Below are 20,364 nucleotides of genomic sequence, written 5' to 3' on the forward strand. Positions count from 1 at the left end.
AGGTTGGTCAGGATGATATCTATGAGGGTGCCCGTGTTTATGGATTTAGGGTTGTACCTGGTGGGTTCCATGATAATTTGTGAGATTGAGGGCATCTAGCTTAGATTGTAGGACAGCCGGGGTGTTAAGCATATCCCAGTTTAGGTCACCTAACAGTACAAACTCTGAAGATAAATGGGGGGCAATTAGTTCACATATGGTGTCCAGGGCACAGCTGGGGGCTGAGGGGATCTATAACAAGCGGAAGCAGTGAGAGACTTATTTCTGGAAAGGTGGATTTTTAAAAGTAGAAGCTTAAACTGTTTGGGAACAGACCTGGATAGTATGACAGAACTCTGCAGGCTATCTCTGCAGTAGATTGCAACTCCACCCCATTTGGCAGTTCCTTCTTGTCGGAAAATGTTGGGATGGAAATTTCTGAATTTTTGGTGGCCTTCCTAAGCCAGGATTCAGACACGGCTAGGACATTAGGGTTGGCAGAGTGAGCTAAAACAGTGAATAAAACAAACTTAGGCTTTTGCGGTTACAGAAGTCAACAAATGATAGCGCCTGGGGAATATGAGTGGAACTGGGGGCTACAGGGCCTGGGTTAACCTATATATCACCAGAGGAGTAGGATAAGGGTACGGCTAAAGGCTATAAGAACTGGTCGTCTAGTGCGTTGGGAACAGATAATAATAAAAGGAGCAGATTTCTGGGCGTGGTAGAATAGATTCAAGGCATAATGTACAGACAAAGGTATGGTAGGATGTGAGTACAGTGGAGATAAACCTAGGCGTTGAGTGATGATGGAGGTTTCGTCTCTGGAGGGACAAGTTAAGCCAGGTGAGGTCTCCGCATGTGTGTGGGGTGGGACGAAAGAGATATCTAAGGCATTTTGAGCGTGACTGAAGGCTCTACAGTGAAATAAAACAATAAAAACTAGCCAAGAACGCTGTAGATAAGGCATATTGAGAGGCATAAAGCAATCACAGGTGTTGATCAGGAGAGCTAAGACAACAGGTAAATGGTGATGAATGGGCAGAGCGGGTCAGTTAGGGACATACAGGACCTGAGTTCGAGACTGGGGCCGACAGGTAAACAAAATGAGGTACCGTGTTATTTAAACAGTCCAGGGGGCATCAGCTGTGTAGCCGAGTGATCATAGGGTCAGAAGAGCAGCAATAGGTGAGTCAGGGTGCCGTTTGGTAGTCACTACTACGCTAGGCGAGCAGGGGACACAGCGTTCAGAAAAGCTAGCGGGCCGGGGCTAGTAGATGGTTCTTCAGCGACATCATAACAGAATAGCCTGTTGAGACCACATCGGGCGATCACGTCGGCATTCCAGTCGTGATGGATCGGCGGGGCTCCGTGTCGACAATGAAGGGTCCAGGCCAAGTGGCAAAGGAGGTATTGTAGCCCTAGAATTAGCTGGTATATGAACCTAGCTCGAGGCTAGCTCAAGGCCAGCTGGTGCTTGCTTCGGGACAGAGGCGTTAGCTAACAGTAGCCACTCGTTTGCAGCTAGCTAGCCCTAATGATCCAGAGCGGTAGGAATCCGGTGATGTGGTAGAGAGAAGCAGTCCGATATGCTCTGGGTTGATATCGCGCTGTGTAGACTGGCAGGTGTGGTCCGATCTAAGGCTGGCTGATGACTGGGGGAAAATAGGCGAGGACCGCTAGCTGTGGCTAACAAAGACTAGTAGCTAGTTAGCTGGCTAGCTCCTGATGGAAGTTCCAGTTATAAGGAATAAAAATAGCAGATCCGTACCACATTGGGTGAGGCGGATTGCAGGAAAGTATATTTAGTTCATAGAGAGAAAGTGAGATGAAGATATATACGAGAAAGACCGGCTATTTACACGGGATAAGATATAGACAGATACACACGTCCTACTGCTGCGCCATCTTGGATTTTTTTTATACATTTTTTTTGTCCATCACCTAAGCCCCTGTTTGATCTAGGAAAAACCCAGATAAACACACGGTCCCCCTGGCCTGCCTCCCATACCCAAACACACTGTTAGTACGCACACACTCTCACTGTCCTGGCCTAAAACACTGTTACAGAGACGTTTTGTTGCGATACAGGACGACCATTTCTCAGGGCCTTGTTACAAAACGATACAAATACATGTTCCTTCCTCTCTCTCTCTCTCTCTTCGTCTCTCTCTCCTCGGTCTCTCCTTCCTTATCCTCTCTCCCCCTTCCTCTCTCTCCTTATCCTCTTTCTCCTTTGTCTCCACTTCGTCTCCTTATCCTCTCTCCCCTTCGTCTCCCTCTCCCTCCTTATCCTCTCTCCCCTTCGTCTCCCTCTCCCTCCATTCCTCCCCTTCTTCCCTCCCCTCCTTATCCTCTCTCCCCCTTATCCTCTCTCCCTCCTTACTCCCTCTCTCCCTCCTTACTCCTCTCTCCCTCCTTATCCTCTCTCCCTCCCTTATCCTCTCTCCCTCCTTATCCTCTCTCCCTCCTTATCCCTCTCCCTCCTTATCCTCCTCTCTCTCCTCATCTCTCTCTCCTTATCCCCCCTCTCCCTCCTTATCCTCTTAGTCTCTTGTGGTCTCTCTCCCTCCTTATCCTCTCTCGTCCTTCGTCTCTCTCTCCCTCCTTATCCTCTCTCCCCATTCGTCTCTCTCTCCCTCATCTTAATTTGAACCATAAGGAAGGATGTGAAGAAGGGAGGACGCGTGAAGGAGGGATGCGTTAGTGTTGGAACCAGAGCCAGTAGGTCCTCTTGAACGATGCTCTCTGATTGGCTTACTGCCAGAGGGGCTGTTTACATCCAGACCCATTAGGCAGGGCACACACCACACGCAGGCAGGAAACAAGGTCTGATAGATTGTAAAGCTTTACTAGGCTTGAAAATCTGACCTAACACATTCACCATTACCCCTCTCTTCTCCTCTCTCCCCTTCTCTTCTGAAAGGTTATAATCCACGAGCACAGAGAATAGGGTCCCGCTGTCCTAGTCTTCTGCTAGACATGTCTCTCTCTCTCCTCTTCTCTCTCTCTCCTCTCTCTCTCTCTCACTCTCACTCTCACTCTCACTCAATTCCTATTCCTCTGTTCCTCCCATGCAGACCAGTGTGTTTTGTACACTCTTTCTTGTCTTGCACACGAGAAGGTGGAGAAGGATAAGAGAAATAGAGAGGGGAAGAGAGAGGGAGGACATCCAATGATCAATATCTCTGTCTGTGTTGTCTGTCTCTCTGTCTGTGTCTCTGTCACTCTGTGTCTCTCTCTCTCTGTGTCTCTCTGTCTCTCTCTGTCTGTGTCTCTGCACTGTGTCTGTCTGTCTGTCTCTGTTGTCAAACAGCTGATGTAGGAGGAAGTCTGCTCCCACTGGAATGCCTGCTGCTGCAAACCCACAGCTATTCAGGTCACGCCTGACAAAACACACACGCCTGCCACACACACACACACACACACACACACACACACACACACACACACACACACACACACAACACACACACACACACACACACCACACACGCACACGCACATGCCTGCCACACACACACACACACGCCTGCCCCACGCACACATGCCTGCCACACACACTCACTTCTCAGCTGGGGGGAAGGATTGCGTACCTCAGCGAGTGTGTTTCCATCTCATAACAAACGTTCCCTCTAATCCGTGCCCCTCCCCCTGTTCCCTCTAAGCCGCGCCCCCTCCCCCTGTTCCCTCAAGCCGTGCCCCTCCCCTGTTCCCTCTAAGCCGTGCGCCCTCCCCCTGTTCCCTCTAAGCCGCGCCCCTCCCCCTGTTCCCTCTAAGCCGCGCCCCTCCCCCTGTTCCCTCTAAGCCGTGCCCCTCCCCCTGTTCCCTCTAAGCCGCGCCCTCCCCCTGTTCCCCTAAGCCGCGCCCCTCCCCTTGTTGTCTCTAAGCTCGCGCCCCTCCCCTGTTCCCTCTAAGCCGTGCCCTCCCCCTGTTCCCTCTAAGCTGCGCCCCTCCCCCTGTTCCTTCTAAGCCGCGCCCCTCCCCCTGTTTCCCTCTAAGCTGCGCCCCTCCCCCTGTTCCCTCTAAGCCGCGCCCCTCCCCCTGTTCCCTCTAAGCCGCGCCCCTCCCCTGTTCCCTCTAAGCCGTGCCCCTCCCCCTGTCCCTCTAACCGTGCCTCCCCCCTGTTCCCTCTAAGCCGCGCCCCTCCCCTGTTCCTCTAAGCCGCGCCTCCCCCTGTTCCCTCTAAGCCGTGCCCTCCCCCTTGTTCCCTCTAAGCCGTGCCCCCCCCCCTGTTCCCTCTAAGCTGCGCCCCTCCCCTGTTCCTCTAAGCCGCGCCCCTCCCCCTGTTCCCTCTAAGCCGCGCCCCTCCCCCTGTTCCCTCTAAGCCGCGCCCCTCCCCCTGTTCCCTCTAAGCTGCGCCCCTCCCCCTGTTCCCTCTAAGCCCGCGCCCCTCCCCTGTTCCCTCTAAGCCGCGCCCCTCCCCCTGTTCCCTCTAAGCTGCGCCCCTCCCCCTGTTCCCTCTAAGCCGTGCCCCTCCCCCTGTTCCCTCTAAGCCGCGCCCCTCCCCCTGTCCCTCTAAGCCGCGCCCCTCCCCCTGTTCCCTCTAAGCCGCGCCCCTCCCCCTGTTCCCTCCTAAGCCCTAAGCTGCGCCCCTCCCCCTGTTCCCTCTAAGCTGCGCCCCTCCCCCTGTTCCCTCCTGACTACCTCAAGCGGCAGGACGGAAGATGAATGGGTGTATGAGGGTTTCAGCAGCAGGGAGAGGGAGGCGGAGAACCTGGCTTTGACAATGTTCGTCCAGTGGTGTGCAGATAACTTTAAACATGAACTTTTTCGGTAGCGTCCCACCTGGCCAACATCCGGTGAAATTACAGAGCGCGAAATTCAAACTACAGAATTATAAATATTTAACTTTCATAAAATCACAAGTGTAATACATCAAAATAAAGCTTAACTTCTTGTTAATCCAGCTGCTGTGTCAGATTTTAAAAAGTCTTTACGGCGAAAGCACACCATGCGATTATCTGAGGACAGCGCCCCGCATACAAAACCATGAAAAACATATTTCAACCAGGTGCGACACGAAAGTCAGAAATAGCGGAAATAGAAATAGATATAATAAATGCATTACCTTTGATGATCTTCTTCTGTTGGCACTCCAAAAGGTCCCAGTTACATCACAAATGGTCCTTTTGTTCGATATATCGTTATTGTCTTTACCGGAGAAAAATACCAAAGAACGCGCTCTCATTCACGCACTTGGAAAAACACTACAGGCAAAATGGGAGCCACCTAGAAAAACTACAATTTCTGGCACATTTTTCCAAAAACCATCCTGAAACTCTTTCTAAAGACTGTTGACATCTAGTGGAAGCCCTAGGAACTGCAATCTGGGAGGACTTCGCCTTATAATAAAAGTGACAGCCATTAGAAATAGGCAGTTTACTTTGGGCACGCTTTTCATCCGGACATCAAAATACTGCCCCCTACCCAAGAGAGGTTAAGAATACAAAAGAGATGGAAATTGATTTGAGATCACAACTCCACTACCCCCTATGAAGATCAATGGGAATCAGTCCATAGAGGGACCACATAGAAGCACCTGGGAATCCAAATAGACAATCAACTGAAATTCAATGACTGTGCCTTTGCAAAGATACTGAACCATTTTAATGTCGACCGCCATATCTTACAAATGTTCTGTAACTCTGTCCTGCAGAGTGTGCTGACCTTTGGTCTGACATGCGTGTTTGGAAACATGCGAGCAGAGGACCAAGTCGAGCTTCAGGGCTTGATTTAAGACGGCGGGAAAGAAAATTGGTATAGAACAAGAATCAGCCACCAACCTGAACACAGAACTAGTCCTCCTAAAACTTGAAAGCATTTTACAGGACAGTACTCATCCCCTTCACTCAAAACTCATCCTCCTAAAACTTGAAAGCATTTTACAGGACAGTACTCATCACCTTCACTCAACATTCAGTCACAGCAGCAGCCAGACAAGGGGAAAGAGACTTCAAAAGACAATGAAAACAGATAGATATGGGGACTGTTTTATTCCATTCGGCTGTTTAATAGATAGTCTGTTGGTCCCTCCAGTATACACAGTATACAACATACTGAACATTCACTTTCAATGTGTAGCTATAGCGCTTTGAGGCAATTTGTTTTGTGTGTTTTCATGTTTTATGTACTGTCTTTTTTAAGCACGTGAATGAATGTCCCTCTGGTGGGATAATAAGGTCGATCTGAATGTTGCGGAGGTGGAAGAATGAGGATTTGACGGTCTGTCTTATGTGGCGCAGGAGTTACATCTGTTGGTGGTCTTCTGGGACAGATTGAACCAGGCTCAGGAGTTACATCTCTTGGTAGTCTTCTGGGACAGATTGAACCAGGCTCAGGAGTTACTCTCCTTGGTGGTCTTCTGGACAGATTGAACCAGGCTCAAGGAGTTACATTCTCTTGGTAGTCTTCTGGGACAGATTGGAACAGGCTCAGGATGTATTACATCTCTTGGTAGTTCTTCTGGGACAGATTGAACCAGGCCTCAGGAGTTCTCTTTTGGTAGTCTTTGGACAAGATTGAACCAGGCTACAGGAGTTACATCTCTTTGGTAGTCTTCTGGACAGATTTGAAACCAGGCTCAGGAGTTCAACATCTCTTGGTAGTCCTTCTGGGACAGATTGAACCAGGTCTAGTCGCAGGTTACATTCTTGGTCACGTCACTATCAGTGGGCATAACAAAGAGAGTATAGACCAGGACTCAGGACGTTCCTATCCGTTGTTGCTAGAGTCCTTCTGTGCGTGACAATTTGCGATTCGAAAGAAGCGCGTACCTCAAGGAGTTTTACAAAAGATCATCATTGGTAGATACGGTTATGGGACACGTATTTGACAATCCCTGAAGGCCTCCATGCCGGGAGTTTAAAAATCTCTTTGGTTCAGGTGCGCAGGATATGCATAGGCGATAATGATTGGAGAACAGAGAGTGCTCAAGAATCAGAGAGTTTACACCATCGTTCATCTATGTACCTTCCTCATTGTGGTAAGGCTACTTACCAAGAGATGTAAACCTCCTGGGTAACAGCCTGGGGTCATATGCGGATCTGAAATGAACAGGCTTTCCGGAGATAATAAAGATTTCTATCGTAAGCTCTTCTGGCTAAGAGCTCTCTGGTAATTACTGTCTAGGTTTACTCTTGAGTATCAGTAACCCACTGCATGTCGCTCTTATCCGTATAAAGGAGCTGTTTCATACTCTACCTCGTCCTGGTTCAACAGCTGACACCACAAGAGCAGTTTGATTGCAACAGGTGTTAGTCCCTCTTTGATCTGCAGAAGTGGCAGCTACTCTTCGCTGGCCCTCCAAACAAACACAAACATGCCACAAGTAACAAACAAAACACCAGATAGGCAGAAACAGACCAACTTCTTTAAACATCACAAACAACTATTAAATACAACAGAAGAATGTGTGTGTGTTTGTGTCCCTCACGGTCGATTCCATGAGATCTTGTTATAATTAGTCCTGACTTTTTAAAGGGTCATTTTTGGTTGCTTCTGCTTGGTGCTAATATGGCAGACTAGGCGAGTTCATGCAATACCTGTGGCACTCCTGGCTTAACATTGGGTAACGTTGTGATCTGTCGACAGGACCCTGGTGGCAGCTTCGTGGCGGTTCGATTAGCTATGGGTGTCTGAAGAGCCGCTCTGTGTGCCTGTCTTGGTGGGGTCTACTTATGGGTGCTGAAAGAGCGACCTGGTGAGCAGTTTTGTGGGTTATATATGCGCGCTGTCTTGAAGAGACACCTGGTGGATGCTCTTGTGGGGTTATCATATGGGTGTCTGAAGAGACGCTGGCTGGCATGGTCTTGATGGGGTTATATATATGGTGCTCGTTACTCGGAGACCGCTGGTGGCATGTCTATTGTGGGGTATCATAGGCATGTACTCGAGGTTTGAAAGCAGACCTCCGGTGGCATGTCTTGATGGCGTATAATAACTATGGGTGTCTGAAGAGACCTGGTCTCGGCATTGTGCTTTGTGCGGGTCTCTATAATATATGGGTGTCTGAGAGACCGCTGGTGGCACTATGTTCTTGTGGGCTTACTCATCATAGGTGTCATTCGAAGAGATCACCCGTGGTGGCAATGTCTTGTGGGGTTATTATAGTGGTGTCTGTTAAGACGACGCTGCAATGAGTTGGCATTACTTTGGATGGGGTTATATTATGGTGTGTCTGAAGAGACCTGTGTGGCCATGCTTTGTGGGGTGTTATATGGTGATCTGAAACAGAGACCCCGTGTAGGCACTGGTCCTTGGGTCTATACTGCGGTGTCCTGAGCTTAAACTCCCGACGTGTAACTGGACATACATTTTGAATGGGGTAATACTATCAACTGCGAGGTGTCTGATAGAAAGACGTGGATTGCGCTTGTGTGGCGGAATTTTAATATGCGTGTCATTCAAGAGACCACTGGCTGGCATGCGGTCTTGTGCAAGGGTTAATACTCATGGGTGTCTCGGAAAGAGTACCGCTGGTCGGCAGGTCTTGTGGGAGTTTTATATAATCATAATCGCAGGCGATAGCTATGAATGAGGAAACATGGTGGCATGGTTCTTGTGGGGTCATACAAATACTATAAGGAATGTCTGAGAAGACCCGCCTGGATGGCATCAGTCTTGATGGGGTTAATTAAATAATATAGTGGGTTCTCCTGAGTACGACCCGGATTGGCATGTTTAGGATGAGGTATCATAGCTATGAGGTGTCTTGAAAGACGAACCTCGGCTGAGATTGTGCCCACTGTATTGTCGTCTATCTAACTATGGGTGTTCTCGACTTAGGAGGAGCCGACTGTGGACATACCTATTGATTCTGGGGTTAATAATAGTGAGGTAGTGGAGTGTCTGGAAAGAGACTGTTTGGTAGCATCGTTTCTTGTGAGAGAGTTTATCACATATTGGGCTGCTCTTCGTAAGAGTACGCTCTGGTGTGATCGCTCTTATAGTGGGGTTATATTACGTGGGTTGTCTGAGAGAAGAGACCCCTGGGTGGGGGAATGTCTAGCTGGGGTTATATTATGGAGTGTCTGACGGCGTGTGTGATATATTTGAACTATATCATTGCCCCAAAGACAAGAAAATTGCTTGGAATTTCACTCTCAGTATTAATTCGTAGATAATTGAAATTGAAGGATCCAACGTAGTCATAGACGGTCTTCGGCCCCTCAAAAGCAAGGAAGGACTGACTGCTGCACTGCCTGCTAGTTCGATCAGCTACCCCAATGTCTTCTATGTATATCACCGAGACACTGTTTTTTAATGAGTCAGGGTTAGCAGATCAATGTAGACCTAGAGATGATCAGTAGAAATACACAGGAAAAAACATTTCTCACAAACATGGCAAGAAAGAGATGTACAGCTCAACAATATAACCAAGAGGCACATACTCAGATTACTCACAGTTACAACAACTATAAACGAATCTACACGTATCGCGTTTCAGTCCTCAATTATTCTGGAATATAAAAGGACTCACTTTGTTAATCTAGCAGTTAAAAGGGCAAAGTGGTGGCACTCGCTATTGTTTGCATGCCAGCTAGCACATGCTCTGTCGTGAGCGAGCTCACGCAGCTAACTCAGATGATATAGAGCACAGCACTAACAGGCCATGTTTTGAGTCCGCTACAGCCTGTATTTTGACGCAACCTACACGCTACCTCGTTACTGACGCACCAGCCTGAAAAGACTCGGTTTGTAATGACTACGCTTTGTGTTTGAGCGCGAGCTACAGGCCGACGCTTAGCGAGCGTCTGCTGTTTTGAGCCAGACATACAGTATGTCGTGAGCGGAGCTACAGGAGTTCAGCTACGAGCTCTCGTTATTTGAGAACGCATAAGCTCTGTTTTGAAGACCAGCTACAGCCTCTGCCTTGTGAGCAGGAACAATGCTCTGATTATGTGAGACGGCAGACTTACATGAGAACAGCATATACAGCATCTTGTGATTGAGCGCTCGAGTCAGAGGGGGGGGAGAAGGGTGAAATAGTGCTATGACTTTTGGCACTTAATTCTGCTGTCTAGTTTTGTCTTGCTGGAAACCTGACCATTAACTGTTCGGACAACATCGTCTGGCGACATTAGTCTCTGTTCCAAATTCTGAGCCTTTTCCCCCTTCTCTCTAGCTCCAGGGACTCTCCTCTTACTAGGTAACCCTACCCCACAGGTTGATATTAAATGCAACGGTGTGATGGTCGGAGATCGAAAGATCGCGTGTTAGCAGGGGTGCAGCATGCACGGACCATATCCGTACGCAAAAGATCCACCTACACCGCTTAACGGCTCAATCGCTGTTACAAACAACAACAAGGCAAAACAGCACGCCGGACAAGACCACCCTGTAAACACGCCCGGTGGACTGGGCTGTCTAAAGAGCGCACGCGGACAGATCACGTAAACCATCGCTCGTTGCCTGGACTTCGTCTAAAAGAACGCAGCGCAGACAGTACCGGCTCCAGTAAAGGGTCGTGAGGGAGAGCACGGATCCTCGCGGCGCGTCGGCACACAACTCTGATTGGAGCCCTGAATTTCCTGAACAGGCACCACTCCCAGATCAAGTATTCCGGTTGCTGGAGCCACTTCATGGCATTGACTGGATATCAGGGTACTGACGGGATAAACTACACTGAGGACCCAGCAGAGAGAGGGAACAGGGGAGGGGCGCAGGCTCTAAGAAGCGGAAAAGGGGAGAGGGAGGCGCAGCCATTACCGGAACCAGGCAGGCACACGAAACGAACACACAGCAGGGACACAAGCAGCAGCGAGGCGAGCATACGAAGCAAACGGGAGAGGGCAGCCGAACGATCACACGAAACAGAAACCAGGCGAAAGGGCGCCAGCACATTCGAACGAAGCACGAAACACACAGGTGGGGGACGTGGCGACAGCTCTATACGAGCAGGGACGGAGACAGGACGTCAGAGGCAAACACATACTTATTCTAACTGGATTTAAATAAAACATTCTCCTCATCAATCTATATACAATACCCCTTAATGACAAAAGCAAAAACAGGTTTTTAGAAATATTTGCAAATTTATCAAATTTAAAAATGTAAAACTAATTTACGTGAGTATGCAGATCCTTTGCTATGAGACTCGAAGTTGAGCTCAGGAGTGTCCTGTTTCCATTGATCATCCTTGATATGTTTCTGCAACTTGATTGGTTGGACATGATTTGGAAAGGCTGGTCCCGCATCACACCTCGCACCTGTCTATATATAAGGTCCCACGGTTGACAGTGTATGTCAGAGCAAAAACCAAGCCATGAGTTCGAAGAAATTGCCCGTAGAGCTCCATGACAGGATTGTGTCGAGGCACAGATCTGGGGAACGGTATTAAAACATTTCTACAGCAGTTAAGGTCCCCAAGAACACAGTGGCCTCCATCATTCTAAAATGGAATACGTTTGGAACCACCAAGACTCTTCCTGGAGCTGGCCACCTGGCTAAACTGAACAATCAGGGGAGAAGGGCCTTGGTCAGGGAGGTGACCAAGAACCCGATGGTCATTCTGACAGAACTCTAGAGTTCCTCTGTAGWGATGGGAGAACCTTCCAGAAGGACAACCATCTCTGGAGCACTCCACAGTGGCCAGACGGAAGCCACTCCTCAGTAAAAGGCACATGACAGCCCACTGAGTTTGTCAAAAGGCACCTAAAGACTCTCAGACCATGAGAAACAAGATTCTCTGGCCTGATGAAACCAAGATTGAACTCTTTGCCCTGAATGCCAAGTGTCACATCTGGAGGAAACCTGGCACCATCCCTACGATGAAGCATGGTGATTGCAGCATCATGCTGTGGGGATGTTTTTCAGCGGCAGGGACTGGGAGAGAATAGTCAAGATCGAGGGAAAGATGAACGGAGCAAGTACAGAGCGATCCTTGATGAAAACCTGCTCCAGAGCACTCAGGACCTCAGACAGGGGCGAAGGTTTACCTTCCAACAGGACAATGACCCTAAGCACACAGCCAAGACAATGCAGGGAGAGGGCTTCAAGACAAGCTCTCTTGTGTAGATGTCCTTGTTGTGAGTTGGCCCCCAAAGCCAGGAGTCCCGGACTTGGAAGCTCTATTCTTAACATCTCTATGAGAAGGGCACCGAAAAATATGTGCGCTACACTGTCCCCATCCAACACTGACAGAGCATGAGAGGATACTGCAGAGAAGAATGGGAGAACATCACACAAAAGTACATGTAGCCAAGCTTTTGGGGTCAAACTCCAAGAAGAGTCGAGGCTGTATACACTGCCAAAGGTCGCATTAATAAAGAGCACTGAGTAAAAAGGTCTTGATAAACTTATTAAAGTTATATTTCAGTTTTTTATTGTCCTTGAATGTCCTCTGCATCGATTTGTCTACCTCCCAACGAAAAAGCTGCTCTTTGTAGCGCGGCGAACAATGTTTATGTTCCTCACCCATTGTTGGATCCTAAGCTTTCTAAATCCTTACAAGGGTCCACAGAGGCATGTACCTGAACATTACACCACTCAGGAGTAAGTGCTGTACTGGCGATTAGAGATAACCTGCACATCAGCTGGTTCACGATGCAGCCTAGACATGCTTCATACCTGCGATCTGAAAAACCATCCGCAAACCCGAGACTATTGATTCAAGTGGAACACAAATTCGCCTGCAGAGAGCTCCGCAGAACCGACCCTGAAAATGCAGTTGTGAGGCTTCTCATCAGAAATTCTCTTTACAGAGATGCGTTTTGGGCTTGTTCTGATATTTAGATTTTTACCAACTTTCAAATTGTGAACCAACCATTTATCGTTGGTACCCTCCGTCCTTTGTCGGATACCACGTCCATATCTCCCCACAAAACCCCTTTGCATAATATGGATGTTAGCTATGCATGTACTCGTCATCTACATTAGTGTGTCTCCCTACTACTTCTGGGAAAGGCTTTCTACCTATGCTTTGCTAACATTTGCTGCTGCATAAACAGCCTCCACTCTTCTCGTGAGCCAATGTTCTCTTCCATCTAGATGTCCTCGAGCGAAACATTGCTGCTATAACAGCCTCCACTGTCTCTACTCGTGAGTAGAGCTTTCACTAGATGGTTGGCAACCTGTGCTGCCTTATATAACCAGCCTCCTACTCTTTCGGAAGGCTTTCACTAGATGTTGGCACTACATTGCTAGCTCTATTTCACCTAACAAGCGCCTTCTCCTTCCCTACTGCGGAAGGTTGTTCCACTAGATGTCTGTGGGACCTTTGGTCCATTGCCCCTTGGTACTTTTGGCCTTCGCAATCCCTCTAGCCATCTAAGAGCATTATGCTCGACGTGTCGTGGGCACTTGTCTCCCTGCTTGGTTGCCTGATTAGGCCCTGTGCTGTCCATGTCAGCGATCCTCCCCAGCGCCTACTTCCCTCCTTAAAGGTTGCTTTCTCCTCGCTCCTTGGGGCCTTCTGCGGCTTACGCTCTGGTCTCCTGTTAGCGTCAGGTTTCAGTCAAGTTCTTTCCAAATCCAATCTCGACAAAAACCAATTTCTGTATATGGACCACGCGATACTCGCATATTGTGCCGTCTTGGTGGCTATGTTTGTGCGAGTGGCTGAAATAACTCAGGAAGAAGAGCACTTCCCTAAAACTGGTGCCACAAATTTGGAAGCCACAGATCGTCGTAGAATGACATTGTGTATTGCTTGAAGCATTCAGATTTCCCTCACTGAGAACTAAGCGTGCCCGACCATGAGAGAAAAGCCAACGCCGCCAGACCGATATACCTCCTCCTCACCAAACAAGTCTTACAGTTCAAAAAAAAAAAATGGAGGTCACATACACGTTTAGCAGATTCTTATACGGTGCTGTAGCATCCAAAATGCTTGTTTCTAGCTCCAAGCAATGCAGTAATGCAGTTGAACAGATAAAAATATCGAAAATTATACACAACAGAGTACACACATCATAAGAGTAAAGGTAATTGGCAATTAGAAATAGTATAGTGTGATTCTTGGTGATTAACGTTGCACATTTCCTGCCAGCTTGGCATCCTTTAGTAATAATGACACTACTAATCGACTTACTAGTTCTATTAAGCAAATTCACAGTATTATACATATGAGATGAGTAATGCAATAATTGTCTAACACATTATTCAAGTGACCAGTGTAACAATTGTTAAAGTAGCCAATGATTTCAAGTCTATGTATATAGGGCAGCAGCCTTTAAGGTGTTAGTGATGGGCTATAACATGTGTCTATGCCTGAAGATAGAAGCTGTCATTTATCAGTCTTCTTTCATCGCCACGCTCCCATGACTATTGATTGCACCTGTACTGACCTCGCCTTCTGTGGGCATATGCGGGAGTGAAATCAGAGCAGTGTCCCTGCAGGCGTTGGTGTATGTTGATTTCCTTGTCTTTCTTTTTAGCTCTCCTTCCCTGATCAGAATGTGGTGGACATCTTGAGGTGGGGGTGTAGGTGTCCTGGAGGGCAGGTAGTTTGCCTCCGGTGATGCGTTGTGCAGACCTCACTACCCTCTGGAGAGCCTTACGGTTGTGAGCGGAGCAGTTGCCGTACCAGGCGGTGATACAGCCCGACAGGATGCTCTCAATTGTGCATTTGTAAAAGTTTTAGGTGCCAAGCCAAATTTCTTCAGCCTCCTGAGACACTCACGCATGAGCACACACACACTGAGACACAGACACATACACACACACACACACAAAAATGTGTTTTGTTACATTATGACATTCTGTGATTCATTTGTTAATAATATTATGGTTCCACCAGGTGTATTTCCTGGGTCCCAACGCTAAGAAGCGTCCTGCAGTTGCYGGGGGCAACAACAATGGGGGTTTTGATGACGAGCAGGGGGGGTACATCCATGTACCCCACGATCACCTGGCCTTCAGATACGAGTTCCTCAAAGTCATCGGCAAGGGTAGCTTCGGACAGGTAACACTTTAACCTCTGACCCCTGGACCCGGTTAATTTCTCCCTCATCTTTTCTCTTATAGTTTCCTAAACTTTAGTTAGTTGCACAAAACATTTKAAGGCAAATTTCCCCCTTTAAATTAAGTGAAACGTTTTTAATTTTGTATTATTTAACCTTTATTTAACTAGGCAAGTCAGTTAAGATCAAATTGTTATTTACAATGACGGCCTACCAAGAGGCAAAAGGCTCATGAGGTCCCTTAACGGCTTCATKMAGCATGGATATCAATGTAAACTGAACATTGTGGAGGTGAATGTTGCTTTCATCTGCTCTGGTTACAAAAGGAAAATAGCTAGCTAGCTACTTAGCTAAACAATGAAAGGTGCACAATAGAGAAAGAGCGAGAGGAAAGAGAGACAGAGAAAGAAGAGAAAAGAGAGAGAAAGAGAGAGAGAGTGTTAGGGATCTGGTGGTGGAAACATGATGAACTAAAGTCTATCACCTGGACGGAGAGCGAGCCAGACACAGAAATAGCGAGGGCAAGGAGCAAATCCTGCGTGTGTAGTGTTTTCCTGTGTGTGTTCCTGTGTGTGTGTGTGTGTGTTCCTGTGTGTGTTCCTTGTGTGTGTTCCTGTGTGTGTTCCTGTGTGTGTTCCTGTGGTGGTGTTCCTGTGTGTGTGAGTGTGTGCGTGTTTGTGCGTGTGTGCGTGCGTGTGTGTGTTGTGTGTGTGTGTTCCTGTGTGTGTGTGTGTCTGTGTGTGTGTGTTCCTGTGTGTGTGTTCCTGTGTGTGTGTGCGTGTTCCTGTGTGGTGTGTGTTTCCTGTTGTGTGTTCTGTGTGTGTGTGTGCGGTTTGTGTGTGTGTGTGCGCGTTCCTGTGTGTGTGTGTGGCGTTCCTGTGTGTTGTGTGTGTGGTGTGTGTGTGTGTGTGTGGTGGTGTGTGGTTCCTGTGTGTGTGTGTGTGTGTGTGTGTGTGTTCCTGTGTGTGTGTGTGTGTGTGTGTTCCTGTGTGTTGTGTGTGTGTGTGGTGTGTTGTGGTGTGTGTGTGGTGTGTGGTGTGTTGTGTGTTCCTGTGTTCCTTGTGTGTGTTCGTCCCTCCTCACCTTGATTCCACTCCGTCCTGCTGTTTCAGCAGTAATTCTCCGGCTTCAGGTCACAGTGGATGATCCGGTGTCGGTTCAACGCCTCCAGACACTGCAGGATGCTGTGGGGCGACTTCCTGACCAGCGCGCAAGCTGAAGCCCTGGAACTTATTCCTCTTGATCAGCTCATACAGGTTCATGCTGAGCAGTTCAAAGGTCATGCAGATGTGGTTTCTGAAGGTGAAGTGTTCTAGCATGTGGACGGCATTCATGGTACCCGGAGCGGTCCTGCTTACGGAGGTGCTCCAGGATCCGGATTTCTTCCTGGGCCTGGCGGTGGAAACGCTTCTCGTTACGGACCATCTTCAGCGCCAGGGTGCTGCTGCAGCTTGTGGTCGTACACCTTCGCCACCTGGTCATAGATATCAAAATTATTTGTCAATACGTCAGTTATTCCCATCACTACATCAATCTGTTAATCAATCAAAAAACAACCAATAGGCTATTGTAGCACCTTGAGGGGACTAGGGTTAGGGTCAGGGTTAAGGTTCATGGTTTAAGGGTCATGGGTTAAGGGTCAGGTTGCATAAAACAAGTGTTTCACTTGTATCAAAATCATTCCAAGGAGATCACTGATTAGTAAGGAACTCCACTCACCTGGTCGTCTAGGTTACAGTAAGGAACCCCCTCACCTGGTTGTCTAGGTCTCAGTAAGGAACTCCCCTCACCTGGTCGTCCAGGTCTCAGTAAGGAATCCCCTCACCTGGTTGTCAGGTCTCAGTAAGAACTCCCCTCACCTGGTTCGTCTAGGTCTCAGTCAGGAACTCCCTCACCTGGTCGTCTAGGTCTCATAAGGATCCCTCACCTGGTCGTCCAGGTCGGTAGGACTCCCCTCACCTGGTCGTCAGTTCAGAGGAACTCCCCTCACCTGTCCAGGTCTCAGTAGGACTCCCTCACCTGGTCGTCCAGGTCTCAGTAAGGAACTCCCCTCACCTGGTCGTCCAGGTCTCAGTAAGGAACTCCCCTCACCTGGTTGTCCAGGTCTCAGTAAGGAACTCCCCTCACCTGGTCGTCTAGGTCTCAGTAAAGGAACTCCCCTCACCTGGTCGTCTAGGTCTCAGTAAGGAACTTCCCCCTCACCTGGTCGTCTAGGTCTCAGTAAGGAACTCCCCTCACCTGGTCGTCAGGTCTCAGTAAGGAACTCCCCTCACCTGGTCGTCTCTGGTCTCAGTAAGGAACTCCCCTCACCTGGTCGTCCAGGTCTCAGTAAGGAACTCCCCTCACCTGGTCGTCTAGGTCTCAGTAAGGAACTCCCCTCACCGTGGGTTGTCTAGGTCTCAGTAAGGAACTCCCCTCACCTGGTCGTCCGTCTCAGTAGAACTCCCCTCCTGGTGTCTAGGTCTCAGTAAGGAACTCCCTCCTGGTTGTCTGGTCTTAATAAGGAACTCCCCTCACCTGGTTGTCTATCTCTTAATAAGGAACTCCCCTCCACCTGGTTGTCTAGGTCTCAGTAAGGAACTCCCCTCACCTGGTCGTCCAGGTCTCAGTAAGGAACTCCCTCACCTGGTCGTCTAAGGTCTCAGTAAGGAACTCCCCTCACCTGGTTGTCCTAGGTCTTCAGTAAGGAACTCCCCTCACCTGGTTGTCTAGGTCTCAGTAAGGAACTCCCCTCACCTGGTTGTCAGGTCCTCAGTAAGGAACTCCCCTCACCTGGTCGTCCAGGTTTCAGTAAGGAACTCCCTCACCTGGTTGTCTAGGTCTCAGTAAGGAACTCCCCTCACCTGGTTGTCTGGGTCTTAAAATAAGGAACTCCCCTCACCTGGTTGTCTATTCTTTAATAAGGAACTCCCCCTCACCTGGTTGTCTAGGTCTCAGTAAGGAACTCCCCTCACCTGGTCGTCCAGGTCTCAGTAAGGACTCCCTCACCTGGTCGTCTAGGTCTCAGTAAGGAACTCCCCTCACCTGGTTTCTAGGCCTCAGTAAGGAACTCCCCTCACCTGGTTGTCTAGGTCTCAGTAAGGACTCCCCTCACCTGGTTGTCTAGGTCTCAGTAAGGAACTCCCCTCACCTGGTTTGTCTAGGTCTTATAAGGAACTCCCCTCACCTGGTTGTCTAGGTCTTAATAAGGAACTCCCTCCCTGGTTGTCTAGGTCTCAGTAAGGAACTCCCCCCTCACCTGGTCGTCCAGGTCTCAGTAAGGAACTCCCTCACCTGGTTGTCTAGTCTCCAGTAAGGAACTCCCTCACCTGGGTTGTCTAGGTCTTCAGTAAGGAACTCCCCACCTGGTTCTACGGTCCTTATAAGAACTCCCCTCACCTGGTTGTCTAGGTCTTAATAAGGACCACCCCTCACCTGGTTGTCTAGGTCTCAGTAAGGAACTCCCCTCACCTGGTTGTCTAGGTCTCAGTAAGGAACTCCCTCACCTGGTTTCTGGGTCTCAGTAAGGAACTCCCTCACCCTGGTCGTCTATGTCTTAATGGAAAGGAAAAACAAAAGAAACAGCAGAACCTAGGCCTCCATGGAATGATTTTGACACCTGTGCTTTAAGGAATCATTCCCCAATTGTTTAAGGGTGTTGCTAACAATTTCCCTAGGTAAGGGCACAATTTAAGGGTTTTACGGTAGTTTGAAAGGCAAGTACGGCAAGAAGAGTCTCTGGTTACCATGGTCGTCTCAAGTCTCCCCAAAGGATTGCCTTTATTTTGGGAGATCGCAAAACATAACTGCTACATTCAAGATAGGAGAAACAAATCGATTCAGAAGATTAAAAAAACTTTTCTTGTAGATGCTTTTTCTCAACTTGTTTTTATTCCTTTCTAGTACATGAAGCTAGCTCGTAGAGTAGCTATAGCTAACTAGCCAGCTAGCTCACAGAGTAGCTAACTAGCCAGCTAGCTCACAGAGTAGCTAACTAGCCAGCTACCACAGAGTAGCTAACTAGCACTAACAGAGTAGCTCTCAGCTAGCTACAGGAGCCAGCGCTACCAAGGTAGCTAACAGCAGCTAAGATAGCTAACTAGCCAGCAGCTCACAGAGTAGCTAACTAGCCAGCTAGCCTCAACAGAGTAGCTAACTAGCAGCACCCAAGATAGCAATAGCTCAGCTAAGAGTAGCTAACTAGCCAGCTAGCTCACAGAGTAGCTAACTAGCCAGCTAGCTCACAGAGTAGCTAACTAGCCAGCTAGCTCACAGAGGAGTATGCTAATAGCCACATTATTGTGCACCTTTCATTGTTTAGCTAAGTAGCTAGCTAGCTATTTTCCTTTTGTAACCAGAGCAGATGAAAGCAACATTCACCTCCACAATGTTCAGTTTACATTGATATCCATGCTGAATGAAGCCGTTAAGGGACCTCATGAGCCTTTTGCCTCTTGGTAGGCCGTCATTGTAAATAACAATTTGATCTTAACTGACTTGCCTAGTTAAATAAAGGTTAAATAATACAAAATTAAAAACGTTTCACTTAATTTAAAGGGGGAAATTTGCCTTCAAATGTTTTGTGCAACTAACTAAAGTTTAGGAAACTATAAGAGAAAGAGAGGAGAATTAACCGGTTCCAGGGGTCAGAGGTTAAAGTGTTACCTGTCCGAAGCTACCCTTGCCGATGACTTTGAGACTCGTATCTGAAGGCCAGGTGATCGTGGGGTACATGGATGTACCCCCCTGCTCGTCATCAAAACCCCCATTGTTGTTGCCCCCGCAACTGCAGGACGCTTCTTAGCGTTGGGACCCAGGAAATACACCTGGTGGAACCATAATATTATTAACAAATGAATCACAGAATGTCATAATGTAACAAAAACACATTTTTGTGTGTGTGTGTGTGTATGTGTCTGTGTCTCAGTGGTGTGTGTGCTCATGCGTGAGTGTCTCCAGGAGGCTGAAGAAAACTTTTAACAAAATGCACAATTGAGAGCATCCTGTCGGGCTGTATCACGCCTGGTACGGCAACTGCTCCGCTCAACAACCGTAAGGCTCTCAAGAGGGTAGTGAGGTCTGCACAACGCATCACACGGAGGCAAACTACCTGCCCTCCAGGACACCTACACCACCCGATGTCACAGGAAGGCTAAAAAAAGATCAAGGACAAACCACACGAGCCACTGCCTGTTCACCCCGCTATCATCCAGAAGGGCGAGTCAGTACAGGTGCATCAAAGCGGGACCGAGAGACTGAAAAACAGCTTCTATCTCAGGCCATCAGACTGTTAAATAGCCATCACTAACACCTTAGAGGCTGCTGCCTCATAATACATAGACTTGAAATCATTGGCTACTTTAACAATGTTACACTGTCACTTAATAATAATGTTTACATATTTTGCTTACTCATCTCATATGTATATACTGTATTCTATACTATTCTATGTATCTTATTCTATGCCGCTCTGACATTGCTCGTCCAAATATTTATAATTTTC

At 48.2% G+C, this 20,364-nt stretch overlaps 1 protein-coding gene and 1 long non-coding RNA gene across 2 annotated transcripts in view; one reads left to right on the forward strand and one right to left on the reverse strand.

The window, feature by feature from the left end:
* Window positions 1-20,364, forward strand: part of LOC112073159 (dual specificity tyrosine-phosphorylation-regulated kinase 2-like) — a 36,535-nt gene that overhangs the window by 13,959 nt on the left and 2,212 nt on the right. Inside the window, exon 3 of the mRNA XM_070440052.1 lies at window positions 14,690-14,893. Coding sequence (XP_070296153.1) covers window positions 14,690-14,893 — 204 coding nt within the window. The remainder of the gene's footprint in view (window positions 1-14,689; window positions 14,894-20,364) is intronic.
* LOC139025039 (uncharacterized) lies at window positions 16,383-17,305 on the reverse strand. Its single transcript, XR_011476476.1, has 3 exons — window positions 17,193-17,305; window positions 16,902-17,120; window positions 16,383-16,672 (listed from the first exon to the last, which is right to left on the reverse strand). It is a non-coding gene; the product is annotated as an uncharacterized lncRNA (long non-coding RNA).

Source organism: Salvelinus sp. IW2-2015, unplaced genomic scaffold, assembly GCF_002910315.2.
Source record: "Salvelinus sp. IW2-2015 unplaced genomic scaffold, ASM291031v2 Un_scaffold2170, whole genome shotgun sequence".
Taxonomy (NCBI): domain Eukaryota; kingdom Metazoa; phylum Chordata; class Actinopteri; order Salmoniformes; family Salmonidae; genus Salvelinus; species Salvelinus sp. IW2-2015.